The sequence below is a fragment of the Coregonus lavaretus genome, assembly GCF_964263955.1.
Source record: "Coregonus lavaretus genome assembly, chromosome: 3".
Classification (NCBI taxonomy): Eukaryota; Metazoa; Chordata; class Actinopteri; order Salmoniformes; family Salmonidae; genus Coregonus; species Coregonus lavaretus.
Window position 1 is genome coordinate 66427152 of NC_139990.1, and position 16633 is coordinate 66443784.

Genomic DNA, 16633 nt, shown 5'->3' on the forward strand with positions numbered 1-16633 from the left:
TTTGGATGAGTTGTTACACCTGGAAGACTCTTGCTGTTCTACAGTAATATTAAAGGTATGAGGAGCAGTCTCTGTATGAGGGTTCAGTGTGTCCTCAATAATATAGCGATACAGCAAATGTATTGGATTTCAGTCATTTTTCATTTAATACTCAGCAGCATGACTTGAAATTGGTAAGACATTGAGTAAAATGAGAATGCTTCCTCTTCTTGATTGTCAAATGCAGTAAACAAAAATATAAAATACGTCTTTCAACATGTGTTCTAAGGTGAGTGGGTAAGTGAAGTGGCAAATGAGCAAGTGAGTGATCTAGTGATTGAGGAGTGTGTGTGTGTGTGTTTGCATTTGTGTGAGTGGGGGCTAGTGAAAGCCATGCAATAATCACAGGACAGATTTTCCTCTGAGTACCACACAGAAATGAACAGTTCCTGCTTTTACCAGAGCTTTTGCCAGTGTCTCACCACAATTACATGGAATTCTGATACAACAGCAGATGAAGGTCCTCTGTAGCTCAGCTGGTAGAGCACGGCGCTTGCAACGCCAAGGTAGTGGGTTCGATCCCCGGGACCACCCATACACAAAAATGTATGCACGCATGACTGTAAGTCGCTTTGGATAAAAGCGTCTGCTAAATGGCATATTATTATTATTATTATAAGATTCCAAATCCAAATTCGGACAGACTGTTTTGAGCTTATTGTGCCAAAATGTCCATGTGTGCTGAAAACATGCAAGCTTTTTAAAGAAATTATATTAAGAGATGAATTTCTTCATGTGAACTATTGTGGCTAAATAGCTTCCTTTCTTTGGCTCTTCTCCTGCGTGACCACTGATGCGAAAATACTTTATAGGAGTGAGGGACATGGTAGAAACCGACCCACTCCTTCAATTTATATGTGGTACAAAAACAAATAATACCAGCGTAGGACGGTTATGCGAAGGCAAGGGATTTGGACATTGAGAAGGTTTGGGGAAGGATTGAAAATGGCAATACATATCTTTCCACAGTAGGTCTTCGCCTCCTGCCTGTGGGGCTATGCAGGTGACTGCTCTGTTTGTCGCCCCCTACTGGGCAGGGCGGAAGAGAGAGCACTCTAATGAGAGAGGGGGCCTGTGGCTCACCATCTGCCCACTGTGCTGGGACTGCATTGGGCAGCACTGTACTAGATACTGGTCCAGAGACACACTGCTGCCAGGTAGAGGATACACACACACACACACAAATGCTCTCTTGAATGCATGGAGGTGCACAGGCATGCAAGAACAAGCACACACACACACAAATGCACTCAGAAAATACATGCACGCATGCACACATACATGCAAACATAGGTACTGTACAGGCACTATACATGTCGCAACAAAAGGTTGTCATAGTTTTACAGTTTGTAATTGTGGCCTTATAAGCAATAGTCTACCTCACACAGACTGTGTGATATGGTGGAGGGGTGGGCTTCTCACAGGCAGCTCCGAGTGCTGTGTGTGTGGGAGGGGGGAGCGGGTGTGCTTTAAGACCATCTGCTCCTTGGAGTATTTTAGTGAGGGCCAGAGCTTGTGGACCAGCACGCGTCACAGGCAAACAGCAACGCAAGCTGTGAGCTGGCCTGTTCCGGAAAATTCCTCCAGTTTCTGCCTCACAATGGGCAGTGTTCTGCGTACAGGGTTTCCTTTATTCCTATGAGCCACCAGCGAGCACTCACATACAAACAGTATATGATATTAAGAATACAAATTATCTTGGCTAAGCTGGCTCGTTCTCTTGAGGACAATGGGGCCATTTGTTATTGGTTGATCTTTTGGAAAATGAGTCATGGTAATATGGCAAGCTGTCATTACCTGTTTCTGCCTTACTGATTCTGTGTCCATAGTCTCATTGTGGCACTATACGTCATGGAAATAGCCTACACTAGGCCATATGCACAGTGTACACCATGATTTTCTCTTTGAAGAATAATTGTTAGAATGAAATTATAGGGATAAGGATTCCTGTGATTATTCTGTCAATTAACTACTGTGTTGGGGCTGGGATAATACTGCCCCCACAGGCTAAGTGAAACACTATGAAGAACAGGAGGAGTGGTGGAGTGTACGCCTAGGGAGATTCTCAATTGAGCAAAAGTACGTCCTCTCCTCGACTCCTCCGTCCTCCGTGATCCGGAAACCGATAAGTGGTCGAGTGGTCGAGGAGAGCGTCAGTTTGTTAGTTGGCGAACAAAGGAATGTCCTCCTCTACTCGATTACCTACTTCAGCAGAGGACGTACAAGAGCGTCCTACCGGCGGCCTGCACGGAAGGGTTTTAACATCCGCCACACCCCCTTTGAATCAGCTGTTGTTTTCTCGACGGAGTAAACTATGCACACATTTAAAAAACGATACACTACTTATCATTTTACCTTTAAAATGTCTTGCACAACTAGCTACATTTGTTTTGATCAATTTACACATTTATTTTGTGATTCCACCCCTATAAACGTCATTTGCCTGATGATGCGCGAGTGGAGAAGGAGAGTCTCATTTCATACAAGCGCATTTGTTTCCAGATTCCCTGGTCAGAGGAGAGGAGGCAGGAGGCGAGCAAAACCATTTGAGATTCTCCCATAGACTCCTAATGGGGAATTTGTGTTGCAGTCATTTGTACAATGTTAATGTTTCAAGAGTGAAGGTCCTCACTAAGGTCATTGCTTATGCTGTACATTTCACCTACAGTATGTACAGAACTGTGACCTGTAGCAGTGTAATGTCGTTATTACTGTATAACACACAGGAACCAACAATCATGAGTAAGAAACAACTTTATAAAATCCTTTCATCAACGTGTTATTTTTGTCGCAAACCATTAACTAAAGTATAGTAGTTTGGAAATGTTGCTGTGCCAACAGTGCTAACAATGACAGTGCGATAGTAGTCAGATTAGCAGATGAGCATGCATACACTCTCAGCTCTTTAAAAGGTTGACATGGCTTAGGAGGGACCCTCCCCCATGTGGACACGTATATACTCACACACAGGCACACACACACAATGACCATGGCGCAGGGAAACACTGCTTTGTCCCAACGGAACGACAGCAAGTGGAGGAGGATGAGGGGATGGGGGGATGAGAGAGGAGGGGGCGGGCAGGAAGGTCACATAGCTGTTGTGTCGCCGTAAGCGCCACAGTGCGGAGTGTGTTGGCACGCCATGAGCTGTGTGTGTGTGTAGGAGGCTGTGGTATGCTGCACATTCGTTTGTACAGGCTCCAGTCTGTGAATGAGGTATTCACTCTGACTACCAACCTCTCCCCACCCAGGCCTACTCAGCCCATCCTCAAGTGTGTTTGTGTAGGGATTCCCTTGAAAACATCCATGGCTTGATACATGGCCTCTGGCCTAATGGCTCTTGGAGACAGTGACTCATGCCACTTAAACTGTAATAACCGTTCCACCATGAAATATAAGTATTCTTTGTTGCGTTGATATGTAAAGTAGGAGGTCCTCCTAGTTGCTTGCTGGACCCGGTTGTCATCCCACATCCACAAACATTTTTGGTGTGTGTGTGTGGTACGTCCAAGGGAATGCCCAAAACATTTTACAACACCAATATAATACTTATTTTGTAGTAATAAAATAAGAACCATTTTAACCTCCATTGGTTTATTTGGCTCAGTTTTTTTCATATTTACTCATATTTACTCATTTTGGCTGCAAACGGTAGTCAACAAGGGCACAGTACAATATCTAAAGCCTCTAACTGTGGGGGTGTATGATTCCAATGGATCTGTTTGGAAATTGAGAATATTATCATCTGTATGGGTATAAATCCAGCCATACACATCTAGTCATACTCACTAGTCATAGTGATATTATGACTCAACTTACATTCACCCTGAGGTCACTGGCTCTTTGTGGATACAGTAGGTCCTAGTGGGGAAGTTATCTAATGCTAGCAGGGTTAATTTGACCTGGTTGTGAGAGTCAAAAGCTTGGTCCATGATCTGAGACAGAGAGACAGGCCATAGCAGAGATGGCGATAGAGGAGAGGAATGCGTGGAGTGGGCCTAGGAAAAGGCAGAGACATTTTTGAATTCATATTCAAAACTACCCACCACACACATTCACCACAGCCTGCATCTCTCACAGTCTCTCTTCCCCCCCCCCCCTCTCTCTCTCTCTCTCTCTCTCTCTCTCTCTCTCTCTCTCTCTCTCTCTCTCTCTCTCTCTCTCTCTCTCTCTCTCTCTCTCTCTCTCTCTCTCTCTCTCTCTCTCTCTCTCTCTCTCTCTCTCTCTCTCTCTCTCTCTGTCCCTCTTTCTCTCTCCATCCCCTGTCCTAGATTCCATAGAACCCGACAGACAGGATTTTTCAGCCTGTGGAGAACCACAAGGGAACCACACGCTCGGGGAGAACGTAGAACCGACAGAACCGAGGGAAGGAACCGAGAGGGAGCCGGAGCCTGGTGCTGAAGCTGGTATGAGGCAAGTGGTCTGTGGCTGGTCTCTGTGCAGGCCGTTTGTCTGCCAATCAATGGCTCTCGTTGTTGTTGCTGGTGGTGTCAGTGCCCTGCTCTCCGGGCTATTCTGTTCCTCCTGCCGTTGCTGATGCATTGCCTCTCAGCTCAGACACAGTCCCTCTCTTGGGGTTTTGTCTAATGCAGATGGTACAGCTTGACACAATATTTTAGAAATGTTTTACTAGCATTAGCTATGATTGCCATAACCTAGAGCCTCATGGTTTGGTTTAAAGGGGTCCAAGTCAACTTTTTATAAGTGATCATTATGTGGACCGTACTTTTTACTTTGTATTTCCAATGTGTGTGTGTGTGTGTGTGTGTGAGAGTGTGTGTATAAGTGTTATGACACCGTTTGGAAATACGCATGAGCATGCTGTTTGTGTGTGTACGATCGCTTGTTTGAGAAAGGGATGTTCATGTGCCTCAGCCCAGAATAACCTCTCCCTATTGTTGCCAAACTGCCTAAAACCAACAGAATTTGCCCTTATTTTCTGTATGAACACAGCTTATCAGCCTATAGACTGTCTGGGGACGTAGTGTGTGTTAATCATGGAGCTCTCCAACACAATCCACTCTTAGGCTCACCATCTGCAGCCACCGGCTGCTCGGAGGGGGGCTAAAGACAAGTCATTGCCTCCATAGCATCATGAATGACATAAATGGGGAGACACAGACTGGTAGATAGACCAAATGGTCAAACAACCAACGGACCAAATGATGATGGTTGACGCCATGATGTAATGTATTGGATAAGGGCCAAGGGACTAGGGTAATGAGTCATGGTTATGAACAGCGTCCAACAGTGACTGTGTCTGACGAAGACCTGGGACTTACGTATGAATAGCCTAATGAGTGACTCTACTAGCAGTCACACTACGGGTCCCAAACAGGTGCCGTCTGAGAGAGAGAGAGAGAGAGGGAGAGAGAGCGAGAGAGAGAGAGAGTGTGCGTCACCATGTCTATGTGCCAGTGCCAGTAAAGAGCCTGCTGTGCATCTCAGGCAGCAGGGCTGATGTCATCGCCTGATGCTGATGTCACTTGTTTTTTGTGTTTTTTTGTGTGTTTTTTACAGAGAAGTTAAGGGAGAGGGCTGTCGAGCTGTCTGGGTGTGATTGGGCGCCCTCTAGTGAACATTACTGCTACTACCACTGTGACCACCAAACTGAGGAATCAGACATTTTCTACCTTGGCTACTTTTCGCCCATTGAGCAATTCAAGGTGATAGTCAGTAACGTCTACCGTCTTTTTACTCACAATCATCTTGAGATATGTCATTGTTACCTGAGATAAAAGCAACATAGGCTCATTAGAATATGTAAAAAAAAAAACGGACATTTAACCATTGCAGTTATGTGCCACCACTACTGACATTCGTTACATGTCACTATAATGGCATATTCAAAATATATCACATAGCATGGGGCTCCATTGGTCCAGAATAGAAGGGTAAAGTGTGAAGTAGTTGATGTGTAATTGATGTCTGATGTCTGTTGCAGAGGTCTCTGGTTCAGGGTTAAACAGACACCATGTGGTGTTTGGAGCTGCTTCTGCCGCTGTTGCTGATCATCAAAGGTAAAACTTATGTTTCTCATTCTCTCTTGTCAGTGTGAATAACTACTCAATTACACCACAATAACTCAGACTGTGGAAATTCCCTTAAAGGCTACAGATTTAATACTAGAAATGAATTAATCTACATATGCAATTTCAGTGTAAAACTGATTGGGTGGTTTTACTGCATTGACCCAGTGTGTCAAACTTACAACACTAAAGCAAAAGGGTACACAGGGTCCAACTGGCACACATGGCAGCAGGGAATCAGCCTACTGTTCCAGTGCTGTGGGATGGCTGGCTGGCGTCCATCTTGGCTCAACCTTGTCCCTCTCACTTAAACAGTGGTGCCAGTGGTGAGAGTGAGACATATGCTTCCTCCACATAGGGTCTCTGCTCTTACCAGCTCACCCAGGGAGAACCTCATGATATCATCCTCTGTTCTCTCTCTCTCTTTGTCTCTCTCTGTTCATCTTTTCTCAGTGAGTCCATTTGAAACTGTATATGTATTGTAGATTGATTGTTCATTGATATACAGTTTCACTCTCAATATTACAATTTCCAATCTTCCTCCCATCTCCCTCCTTCCCTCCCTCAGATGTCAGTGGCCAGTGGAACGTATGGATACCCAGGGACATCACAGCCATGACCAACTCCTGCGTGATCATCCCCTGCACATTCATGTACCCGTCCAGTATCCGGCCGTACCGCGGCATCCACGGCATCTGGTACTTTGGCCAGCCCTACCCCCAGCTCTTCCCACCTGTGGTGTTCAAGACGCGCACAGACATTGTGCATGAAAGTTACAAAGGGCGTACCAAGCTCATTGGGGACCTGCACCAGAGGAACTGCTCCCTGCTCATCAGTAATATAGGTACAGAGCACTCAGGGAGGTACTACTTCCGTGCCGACCTGGGCGGTGCCAACATCTATACCTACCCAGACTTCTCTGAGCTCAAGGTGCTGGGTAAGCATTTACTATGTTTACAATTGTTTACAATCATAGGTGTCACATTTATTGTCTGGATTTCCCTAGCCTGGTACCATATCTGTTGTGCTGTCTTGCCAACTACTGTGGACACTGTTTGGCATTACATGGCCTGACAATGACAATAGGAGTTGGCAAGCACAAATAGATCTGGGCCAGGCTAGGATTGCCCTAGCTGTGATTATAATTATTATAGTTTTAATGAGAACAGGTAAATATTGTGAATTGGTGAATTTTAACTCATTCACACCCCCAGACCAGCCCAACATTGACATCCCTGAGGAGATAGTCGCTGATGAGAATCTGGAGTTGACGTGCTATGCTCCAGACAATTGTCCAGAGAATAGCCCAGAGATCGAATGGATGAACACAGTCTACCTGCCTGAACCCGAGTATACCTCAGACTACGTGGAAGAAAGCAATACAGCCGTACTGTCCAGCACGCTCACCTTCACCCCCAGGCCCAGGCACAACGGCCAGCTCCTGGGCTGCAGGGTCTACTACCCCAACAGCACCCTGGTCTACGAGAGACTCATCTCTCTGGACGTCAAGTGTAAGTGACCAACTGACCGTTGTCACCAAACCTGTAGGTTGAATCCTCAAGTTCTGTGAGAAGCGTGTCATTTGGACACAACAGAGGACACGTTATGTAATGTGGGGGATTATATAAATATAGAATAACTAATCCTGCCATATTTCTGACGCACACATTGTAGAACCATTTTCAATATCTACAGTTATCCATTATTCTCCATCAACAGTAGAAGGATAGCAGCTTGATTTTGCAATATATTGCATGATTGTGACATGGCTGCCATAGGGTATGTTAGCCTTGCATCCAAACCTGTTTTTCTATGTTTCACCTTTGTTTTTCTTTGAAACAATGATGAGCGCAGTGTTGGGTCTGGTTTAACCAGGTTTGGCGTAGTCAGCAGGATTCTTCTATATTTATATAATCCCCCACATTACATAACATGTCCTCTGTTGTGTCCAAATAACCAATCCCTCACACTTTTAACCAGGTTATACACTTGTCACTTTTACAAGTCTAACCCCACCTTCCCCTTCCTCTCACCCCAGACGCCCCTCGCTCGGTGTGGGTGAACGTGTCCGTGGAGGTGATGGAGGGCAGCTCCGTGACGCTGCACTGTGAGGTGGACAGTAACCCTCCTCCCAGGATCTCCTGGCTGTTTGGGGACCAGGAGCTACTGTGGGACACGGCCTCCAACGCCTCGCTCTCCCTGGATGACTTAACCCCCGCTCAGGAGGGCATCTACACCTGCGTGGGGGATAACGGCTACGGCGTCATGAACACATCCATGTACCTGGCCGTCTTGTGTGAGTGTCATTGTGCAACATTGTGTTTGTGGAATAATCAAAAATAGTTACATTTAACCATTGTAGTTATAAGTCAACCAAGCTGACATTTTAATTTATGTCACTTGCGGTGACATATGTGACCAACCGGCTCGATTCGGTCTTATGTAGCAAAATTTGAAATTGTGTTTTTTACATTGGATAAAAGTAAAGAAAATGATATATCATACACTACAGTTGAGGAACAATGGGAAAGTAATTATGTTTTGAAAGTTGATAAACTTGAGAAAATGGCCCTTGAATGTTTTAGTAGACCTACTGGAGAGCTCTTCTTTGTCTACACCCATTCAGCATCGTTCACACCCTCTTAAGCCTTAGCCCCACCTATCTCTTTAAGGATTCAGATGTGAGGCAATGTGCTAAACAGTGAGTACGGTCATGTACTAAACAACCAAAGATTTCAAGACTAAAGGCTGGTTTATACTGCGTCTATCAACATGTCTGTATACAGTTGTCATTCATTATTACAGAAAAATAAACTCACAACAAGATCATTATTTACAAGTTAATGGCGAGCTAATTACAGAAAATTGCTTATGGTTGTGATTGTAAAAGCAGGCCCTTCTACTGGATCATTTTTGAATTTGGACACTGTCTTGTTTGCCTAACATTTAATCCTAATTTCACTTTGGTGAAGGTCATGTTGTTCTTCACATTACAGTCTCTGGTAAACACACACTATATAAAATAAAATCAAAGTTTATTTGTCACATGCACAGGATACAGAAGGTGTAAACAGTACTAGCTAGCTAACATTAGGCTATAACTAGCAATGCAAATGGCTCTGAGATATGAATAATATTACTACACAGATCATACACGTAACGTTAGCTAGCGAGCCAGCCAGCCTGCTAACATTAGCTAGCTAATTGGAAGGGATTGGAAGTGATGCAGACAATTACATTGATGGAAGTTACAATCTATCTGCAATATTAAGCTGATCTACCCCCCACCCCCCCAAAAAAAACATTAGCTAGCTAACAGTATGCTTTAACTTGCAATGAAAATTAGAAACATATAATATCTGAAAATGTAGCTAGCTATACTCTCTTACCCGTATACAGTACATGGATGAACGATTCTCCCTCTCTGTCATGGATGCCATGGTTGCCCTTAATTTTGAAGATGTAATCCGGAGACAGGTGTTTTGTGTTCTCTTTTCGACTCCCTCCGCATTTGCAATCAAACGACTGAATTTTCTCGATCTCCTTAGCTATCATGCTCTGCTTCCACCGGGAATTCCACTGATTTCAAAACTTGGTCCTCCAGAAAGTGGGCAGCTATCTTTAAAAAAATCTGCGTTAGAAAGGATTACCTACACATACTGAGCAGCTCATTATAGACAGAAACCTGCTACATGGCAGACCAATCCGAACTCATCTCTCGGAATGTCCAGCCCACCCATTATCTCAGCCAATCATGGCTAGTGGGAAGGTTCTTGTCTTTTTCCGATGCTAAACCAACTAGGCTCGTAATTTAAATTGTATACTTATTTAAAGATGGTATACAAGTTTGTTATTAAGGCACATGAAAATTCACATGATCCAGAAGGCCTTTCTGCCCAAAAACATATTTTGATAAATAATAAAATATTTATGTTCAAATGCCTCTCCTTTGAAGTAGTGAAGCGCAATATACTGTATATAATGACTTATTAGTAATGTGATAAACCAGGCCCATAGCTTCTTGCTCTTGTTTATACACAGTACGTTCTATCCTCTTTAACTTACTCCGTCGTTCAACTCCTTTCTTTCTCCTCCTATCACTACCTTTCATCCCTTCTCTGTCCTCCCTGCAGACCCTCCCAGTGAGCCAGTGGTAAATGGCTCCCTGACCATTTTGGAAGGTTCCTCCATCTCCCTGCAATGTAGCACCCAAGGCAATCCTGCGCCCACCCTCACCTGGCTGAAGGACGGGGAGCTGGTGGGCACCATCACAGCCGAGGAGGTGTCTGTGCTGCAGCTTCTGGATCTTACCCCTCAGGGAGACGGACAGTACCGCTGCCTGGCAGAGAACGAACACGGACGAGCCAGTAGCTCCCTCAACATCACTGTGGAATGTGAGTGGGTCATCAAATCATGTAATGTTGTTTCATATCATATGGTATGGTATCATATCATATCATATTGTACCACACTACGCTACACAACACTACACCATCCCATCCCACTACATATCAGTCATACCCCTACCTCCACCCTCTCTTCAGACGCCCCTGTCCTTCTGGAAGAGTCCAAGTGCACGGTGGTGAGGGAGGGAGTCCAGTGTGTTTGCATGGCTACAGGCAACCCTGAGCCCACCATCGAGTTCTACCTCCCCGACAAGAACATCACCATCAACGACACGGATGGCCGCTACAACTACTACACGCACACAGACGGCCACACGTCCACGGGCATGATCAAGCTTCGGGAGAAGGGTGAGCGTCTGGGCAACGGTGCCGTCAATGTGCACTGCAGCATTAGCAACATGTACGGGTCGGAGAGCGTTCATCTGGAGTTGCAGCAGGAGAGTGAGTACACAAGTTCAGGTTTATGGTTAAACACAGAAACAAACTCCATACCGTTAAAATGCTAAACATTGTATAGCCGAGCATACATGAGAGATTGAACTGAAATGAGAAGTATAGTACCTTTATATGATATCTAGATTGACTGTATAAGTAAGAGCACAAACTGGCTACCCCATTGGCTTGATATGGCAATGGCATTATCTTGAATGTAAACAAGTTATATTTTAGTACCATGACCTAGCAAAACAGTATTTTCTGTTTCTACACTATCTTCAATATGATGTTCTTGTCCGATGTTAGAGAAGTACATGATGGCAGTGATCGTTGGCACCATTGGTGGAGTGGCTGTCATCGCCTTCATCATCGCAGCAGTGAGATATGTGGGCCATAACAACAAGAAGTGAGTATCCACCCTTCACTAACTGTGACAGGGGTTGATACGAGTTACAGGTAGTCATTTCCTGTTTAAATTGATGATAAGGAAACACTTCAGCCTAGCCATCCATTCCAAAACACCTCTGTGTATTCATGTGTGAATGATTGATCGATGGAAGGACGTGAGAATCATGGTCATAAGTTATGCTAACGCCAGAGCGAGTTCAATTAATTTGCCATCACTAGTCCCCTTTCTGAAATCCTCTGAGATGGAGATCCAAAATGGCTGCCTGTTGGAGTGGGGTTAGCAAGCCAGACTAACCGTAGCCTATAGTTTGCAGGCTCAATTCCCTGCTTTGATACTGCTTTGTACCCTTGACTTGCTTAGCTAAAAATACAGCCACGGTAGCCTACTTAACTAAGGTGCTTCAGCATTATAGCAATACATCACACTCCGACAAATGGTTTTACAGAAAGTCGCTCCAAGAGAGGGTGTCGGCTCAACCGCAACTAAACCCATGAAACGATAACCACAACCATGAACGTCGACCACAACCATAAACTATAGGCCTGTAGATTGTTAACTATGTTGGGAAACAGGCCCTTGTTTTAAAATGGATGCCCAGGCTTGGAGTGTCACCCTCAGTTAGTTAGTGGTCATGAGACCGAGTCTGATCTTGTGACTCCACCCCCCAGAGAGAATGGCAACCCTGGGCAGGACCTGGTGTCTAAACTGGAGAACCCAGCATTGTACTACAGCACAGTCAAGAAGGACAAACAATGTTTGAGGAAGAAAGTGGTGAGACATGTTGATGATGATGACTATAATGATGATAATGATCTCAGATCTGTCCCAGACACGAGAAAGATATTTATTTATTATTATTTATTTATGAAGATAGCTGACCCGTTGCTGATGCTGATACTATACTATACCCGTTCAATTCATGTCTCTTTTTTGATGTACGGTAATGTTCATTCCGTGGAGATACTCATAAATTATCAAAAACCGATATGACCTCTTATGTTAAAGAGAAAATGTAAACTTCCCCAGCCAACTACTGACCTAGCCTGAGAGTCCCAGTACCCCTATAGCTATCTATCACAGTACCGCTGGAGTAGCTGCAACCATAGCCTTTCCAAACCACTGTTTTCTGCTTCATCGCTTCTCTGCGTTCTTCTGTCTCTGTTTCTTTTCCCTAACTCTTGCACAGCTTAAGACAGAGCTTCTGGGCTCAAAGTTTACCTCCATTCTAGAGGAGAGTACGGTAAGGTACCTAAACAACCCTACCCCAATCCCAACTCCAGGTCTCAGTGGTAGACCGCATCCCTCACACATCCCAGACAGCAAAATTATATGATGGCCCTAATCTACAATATAACGACTTACCATTTGGCCCTGTTAACCACTTGGTGTTACGGTCCTGAAGTGGATCCTTAACATGAAATGTCCAGACCTTGTCTGGCAAGGTGGATGTGGCCCACATTCAGACCAAAAGTAGCCCAGTAACTAGGGAATGTTGTTAGGGCCACACAACTCAAGCCAGAGATGGCCCATAAGCAAAGTGCCAACCCTCCCCCAGTTCGCATCTCCTACATTCGGACCAGATCTGGGCCATATGACGCATTGTGGTGCCAGAACTGAGCCATACTGTATGTGTCACCAAACAACCAGATATGGCCCACAGTCGTCTGCTGTCTGAGATCCGCTTCCATGTGCTGTATTGCCTTTGATTTCCATGACTGCTGTTGCATGGCTGCCTCGATACTAACAGGATATGTTCAACCACCTCAATCTCCTTGTCTTACACCTCTGCTCACCAATAACAACTAACCCTCCTTTCTCCTCTCTCAATGTCTGTCATGTTATACCTTTATACGCTCTATGTTCTGAGATGTCAATGGCATTGGTGGCACTGTGCTGGTATAATCTGTGATTCTGAATGGGCCTTCTCTCTTTCCATACCTTCAACAGGGAGAAGACGGGGATTATCAACCTGTGGGCTCTATGGCAGACCTGGAGAGGCAAGAGCTGAACTATGCCGCCCTGGAGTTTCTGGGGGGGCGCTCCAGGGATGGGGGGGCCTCAGGGAGGGGGGATGACGGCAGCGACTACACCGAGATCAAAGCCAAATGAATCGCGATCCTTCCCTGACCCCTCGTCACCGCGGGACACAGTGGCAGCCATGTTGTCGCCCCCCACCTCACGTCATTCGCCCCCTCTTCAAACGTCTTCCCCCCTCCCCCGTGGACACCATCACCACCCTTCACCATCACACCAAGATCCCCAATCGTCTCCCCCCGTCCCTGACTCATCTGAATTGACGTCCCCGTTAGTCAAGCCCCCGGCCTCCAGGGGGAGCCCCAGTCACATCTCGCCACCCAGGACTGCTGGTAGCTACTTGCAGGGTCGGAACACGGCCCAGTGGACAATGTAAAAAGCTCTTTGTATTATCAGCAGCTGTCGGTCTCCCAGCTCTTACTTTACTGTTCATAGCCACACAATTCACTCACAACAGGTGCAATGTGTTAGCTACTGTACTGTACTGTATCATCTACATTCAATGTTGCTATTTCCATCTCTACACCATTCATTGTTGGCATTGCTATCAAGCTTGGGACACAGTAACACATTTTCTGGGGCTCCCCTTCTGTATGTCACACTACATCATACTCATAGTTAGCCTTGTTAAACCAGATTGAACGCTGCGCTCACCTCTGTTTTCCTGTGAAATGCAGCGCAATCAGTTTGGATACCAGGCTAGCTTGTTCCTGCTCCTGTTCTAGATCTGTCCATTATAGTCCTTCTCCACTGTGTCCGCTGCCAGTCGAAGTGTCAGGGAAAGGGGTGTGTTTTGTGCTTTTTCTTTTCTTATCTCTATTGCTGACCCTGGATCTGGAGGAAATGAGGGATCTCCTCTCTCTTCCTGATCCAGTGGTTGTCAACACTGACCAGTGTTCAACAAACGTCAGGCCTGGTACATATCCAGTTGAAGCCAGTCATCTTCATCTCACATATAGTTCAATAGTGATATGTGCTGTGACTCAGTAGCTTTTGATGATGATGAGAAATGAATAATTTATTTGATTTTATATAGAGAGAGAAGATGGATACTCTTAGAGGTTTGTCGAGCATTAAACACAAGGTTCTGTTCGTGCAAGAGGTGGCCTGATTTATTTTGTTCTTATGCATTACAAGCACTGATTGCGTTGTGGTTTGCTCTTGGGGAAATGTGCCGGGGTAACACAGAATGTTCTATTTATGCCATTGCCCATGATTTAATTACAAGTATTTTTGGACAATGTCTCTGTTTTGCTAAGGCTAAGTGTTAACTTATCCTTAAATGGGAACCAATGGGTTAGAATCCATTTTTGGATCAATCTGGCATACATGACTCCACTGTAGCACTCGCACAGCAGGCCAAAATGTATCTTGTTGAGACAATGTGTGTGTGTGTGTGTATGTAAACAGTGCTGAAAGATCAGCGAACACTGATCACTGTGGCTGTTTCAAAGGATCACTTACCTGAGACCGCTTCTCACAAAAATGTCTTCAATGGTTGTGAATTGTGAAATCGATGCCTAATCCTATAGGGTTGTATCAGATGAAGCAGTTGAGTGGCACAAACGTGAAGCTGATATAACAGTTGGTTGTGCTTTTCAAATATACTTGATCAACTCATGTAATGTAATCTCCAAGCTCACTAATGGCATAACTAGATAACAATTACTGTTAATACAATAATAATAAGCTGCATACGGATTGGTAAATGGATACCAGTATACATTATGTAAATAAATACCCTGCATGACTATTATGTTGTCAGCCATATGTGTAAATACACTACGGTATGTACATGCTCAGTATTACACAATGGTTTACACAGGCAAGTCGGATACAGGTTTGGTAACACTTTAATTGACTTCTCTGTCATAAGGGTGACATAACGCAGTCATAACATGTCATTTTCGGTCATGAAAACTGATGTCAAAATACTGACAACACTTTACACTGTCATGACACAAACTGTTATTTATGTAAATTAGTTGGCTTACTGTATGCCTAGCCAATGAGCTGACTTAAGCAAAGATTTGTGCCATGAAAGTGTCAAGTCAGCTGTCAAGCTTATGTCAGCTGTCATGACTGTTAATAACATTTTATGTAATTGTTCTGACATGGTTAAGTCACTAGACCTAATGGCAGAGCATTCAAGATGGTGTTACCCAACATTGAGACGAGCCAATATGGACATCCGGTTAGTAACACTTACTGTCATCGGTTCTCTTGAACGCCTCATGGGGGGTTTATTTATTTCTAAACCTGGAAACAAAATGGAGAAGCGTTGTTCATGTCTTATCTAATTTGTTTGTCACATACTGTGTTGTAAAGCAGATTTGTACTTTCTTTACTTTGTGGTATTCATTATTAGTATTGTGATTTTTTTAAAAATATCTTTGACACAATAATTCCGATCAGAATTCTGCAATCTTTCTGCAAATTAGCACTGTTATTACTTAATGACAATAAGAGCTCTATGATGATGTTTGATCACTCTCTTTTATTTGACAAGTCTATCCTGCCTCAAGCAAAGCCATCTTTCTTTGGTTCCAAACAAAAAATAAATAAAGTAAACAACAGAGAATGTGACCAGCTCAGTTTATCTATATAGTTTGTTATCTGTACTCTCATACCCAAAACAGTATGGAAAGTACACCCTGAAGAGGTTATACAGTGGGGAAAAAAAGTATTTAGTCAGCCACCAATTGTGCAAGTTCTCCTACTTAAAAAGATGAGAGAGGCCTGTAATTTTCATCATAGGTACACGTCAACTATGACAGACAAATTGAGATTTTTTTTTCCAGAAAATCACATCACAGGATTTTTTATGAATTTATTTGCTAATTATGGTGGAAAATAAGTATTTGGTCACCTACAAACAAGCAAGATTTCTGGCTCTCACAGACCTGTAACTTCTTCTTTAAGAGGCTACTCTGTCCTCCACTCGTTACCTGTATTAATGGCACCTGTTTGAACTTGTTATCAGTATAAAAGACACCTGTCCACAACCTCAAACAGTCACACTCCAAACTCCACTATGGCCAAGACCAAAGAGCTGTCAAAGGACACCAGAAACAAAATTGTAGACCTGCACCAGGCTGGGAAGACTGAATCTGCAATAGGTAAGCAGCTTGGTTTGAAGAAATCAACTGTGGGAGCAATTATTAGGAAATGGAAGACATACAAGACCACTGATAATCTCCCTCGATCTGGGGCTCCATGCAAGATCTCATCCCGTGGGGTCAAGTGAATGACCTGCAGAGAGCTGGGACCAAAGTAACAAA

At 44.3% G+C, this 16633-nt stretch overlaps 1 protein-coding gene across 2 annotated transcripts; it reads left to right on the plus strand.

Annotated features, from left to right (window-relative positions):
- Positions 1-6013: 6013 nt before the first annotated feature.
- LOC311115895 (myelin-associated glycoprotein-like) lies at positions 6014-13427 on the plus strand (the record flags this gene model as incomplete). Of its 2 annotated transcripts, XM_084157352.1 has the most annotated exons (10): positions 6014-6059; positions 6637-7005; positions 7283-7579; positions 8107-8364; positions 10202-10462; positions 10613-10915; positions 11216-11315; positions 11987-12089; positions 12505-12558; positions 13266-13427. In XM_084157352.1, the coding sequence occupies 10 exons, from the start codon at positions 6014-6016 to the stop codon at positions 13425-13427; spliced, it is 1953 nt and encodes a 650-aa protein (XP_084013478.1). The 2 variants fall into 2 exon arrangements, with proteins under 2 accessions (XP_084013478.1, XP_084013479.1); XM_084157353.1 differs by lacking the exon at positions 12505-12558.
- Between the last annotated feature and the right edge of the window lie 3206 nt (positions 13428-16633).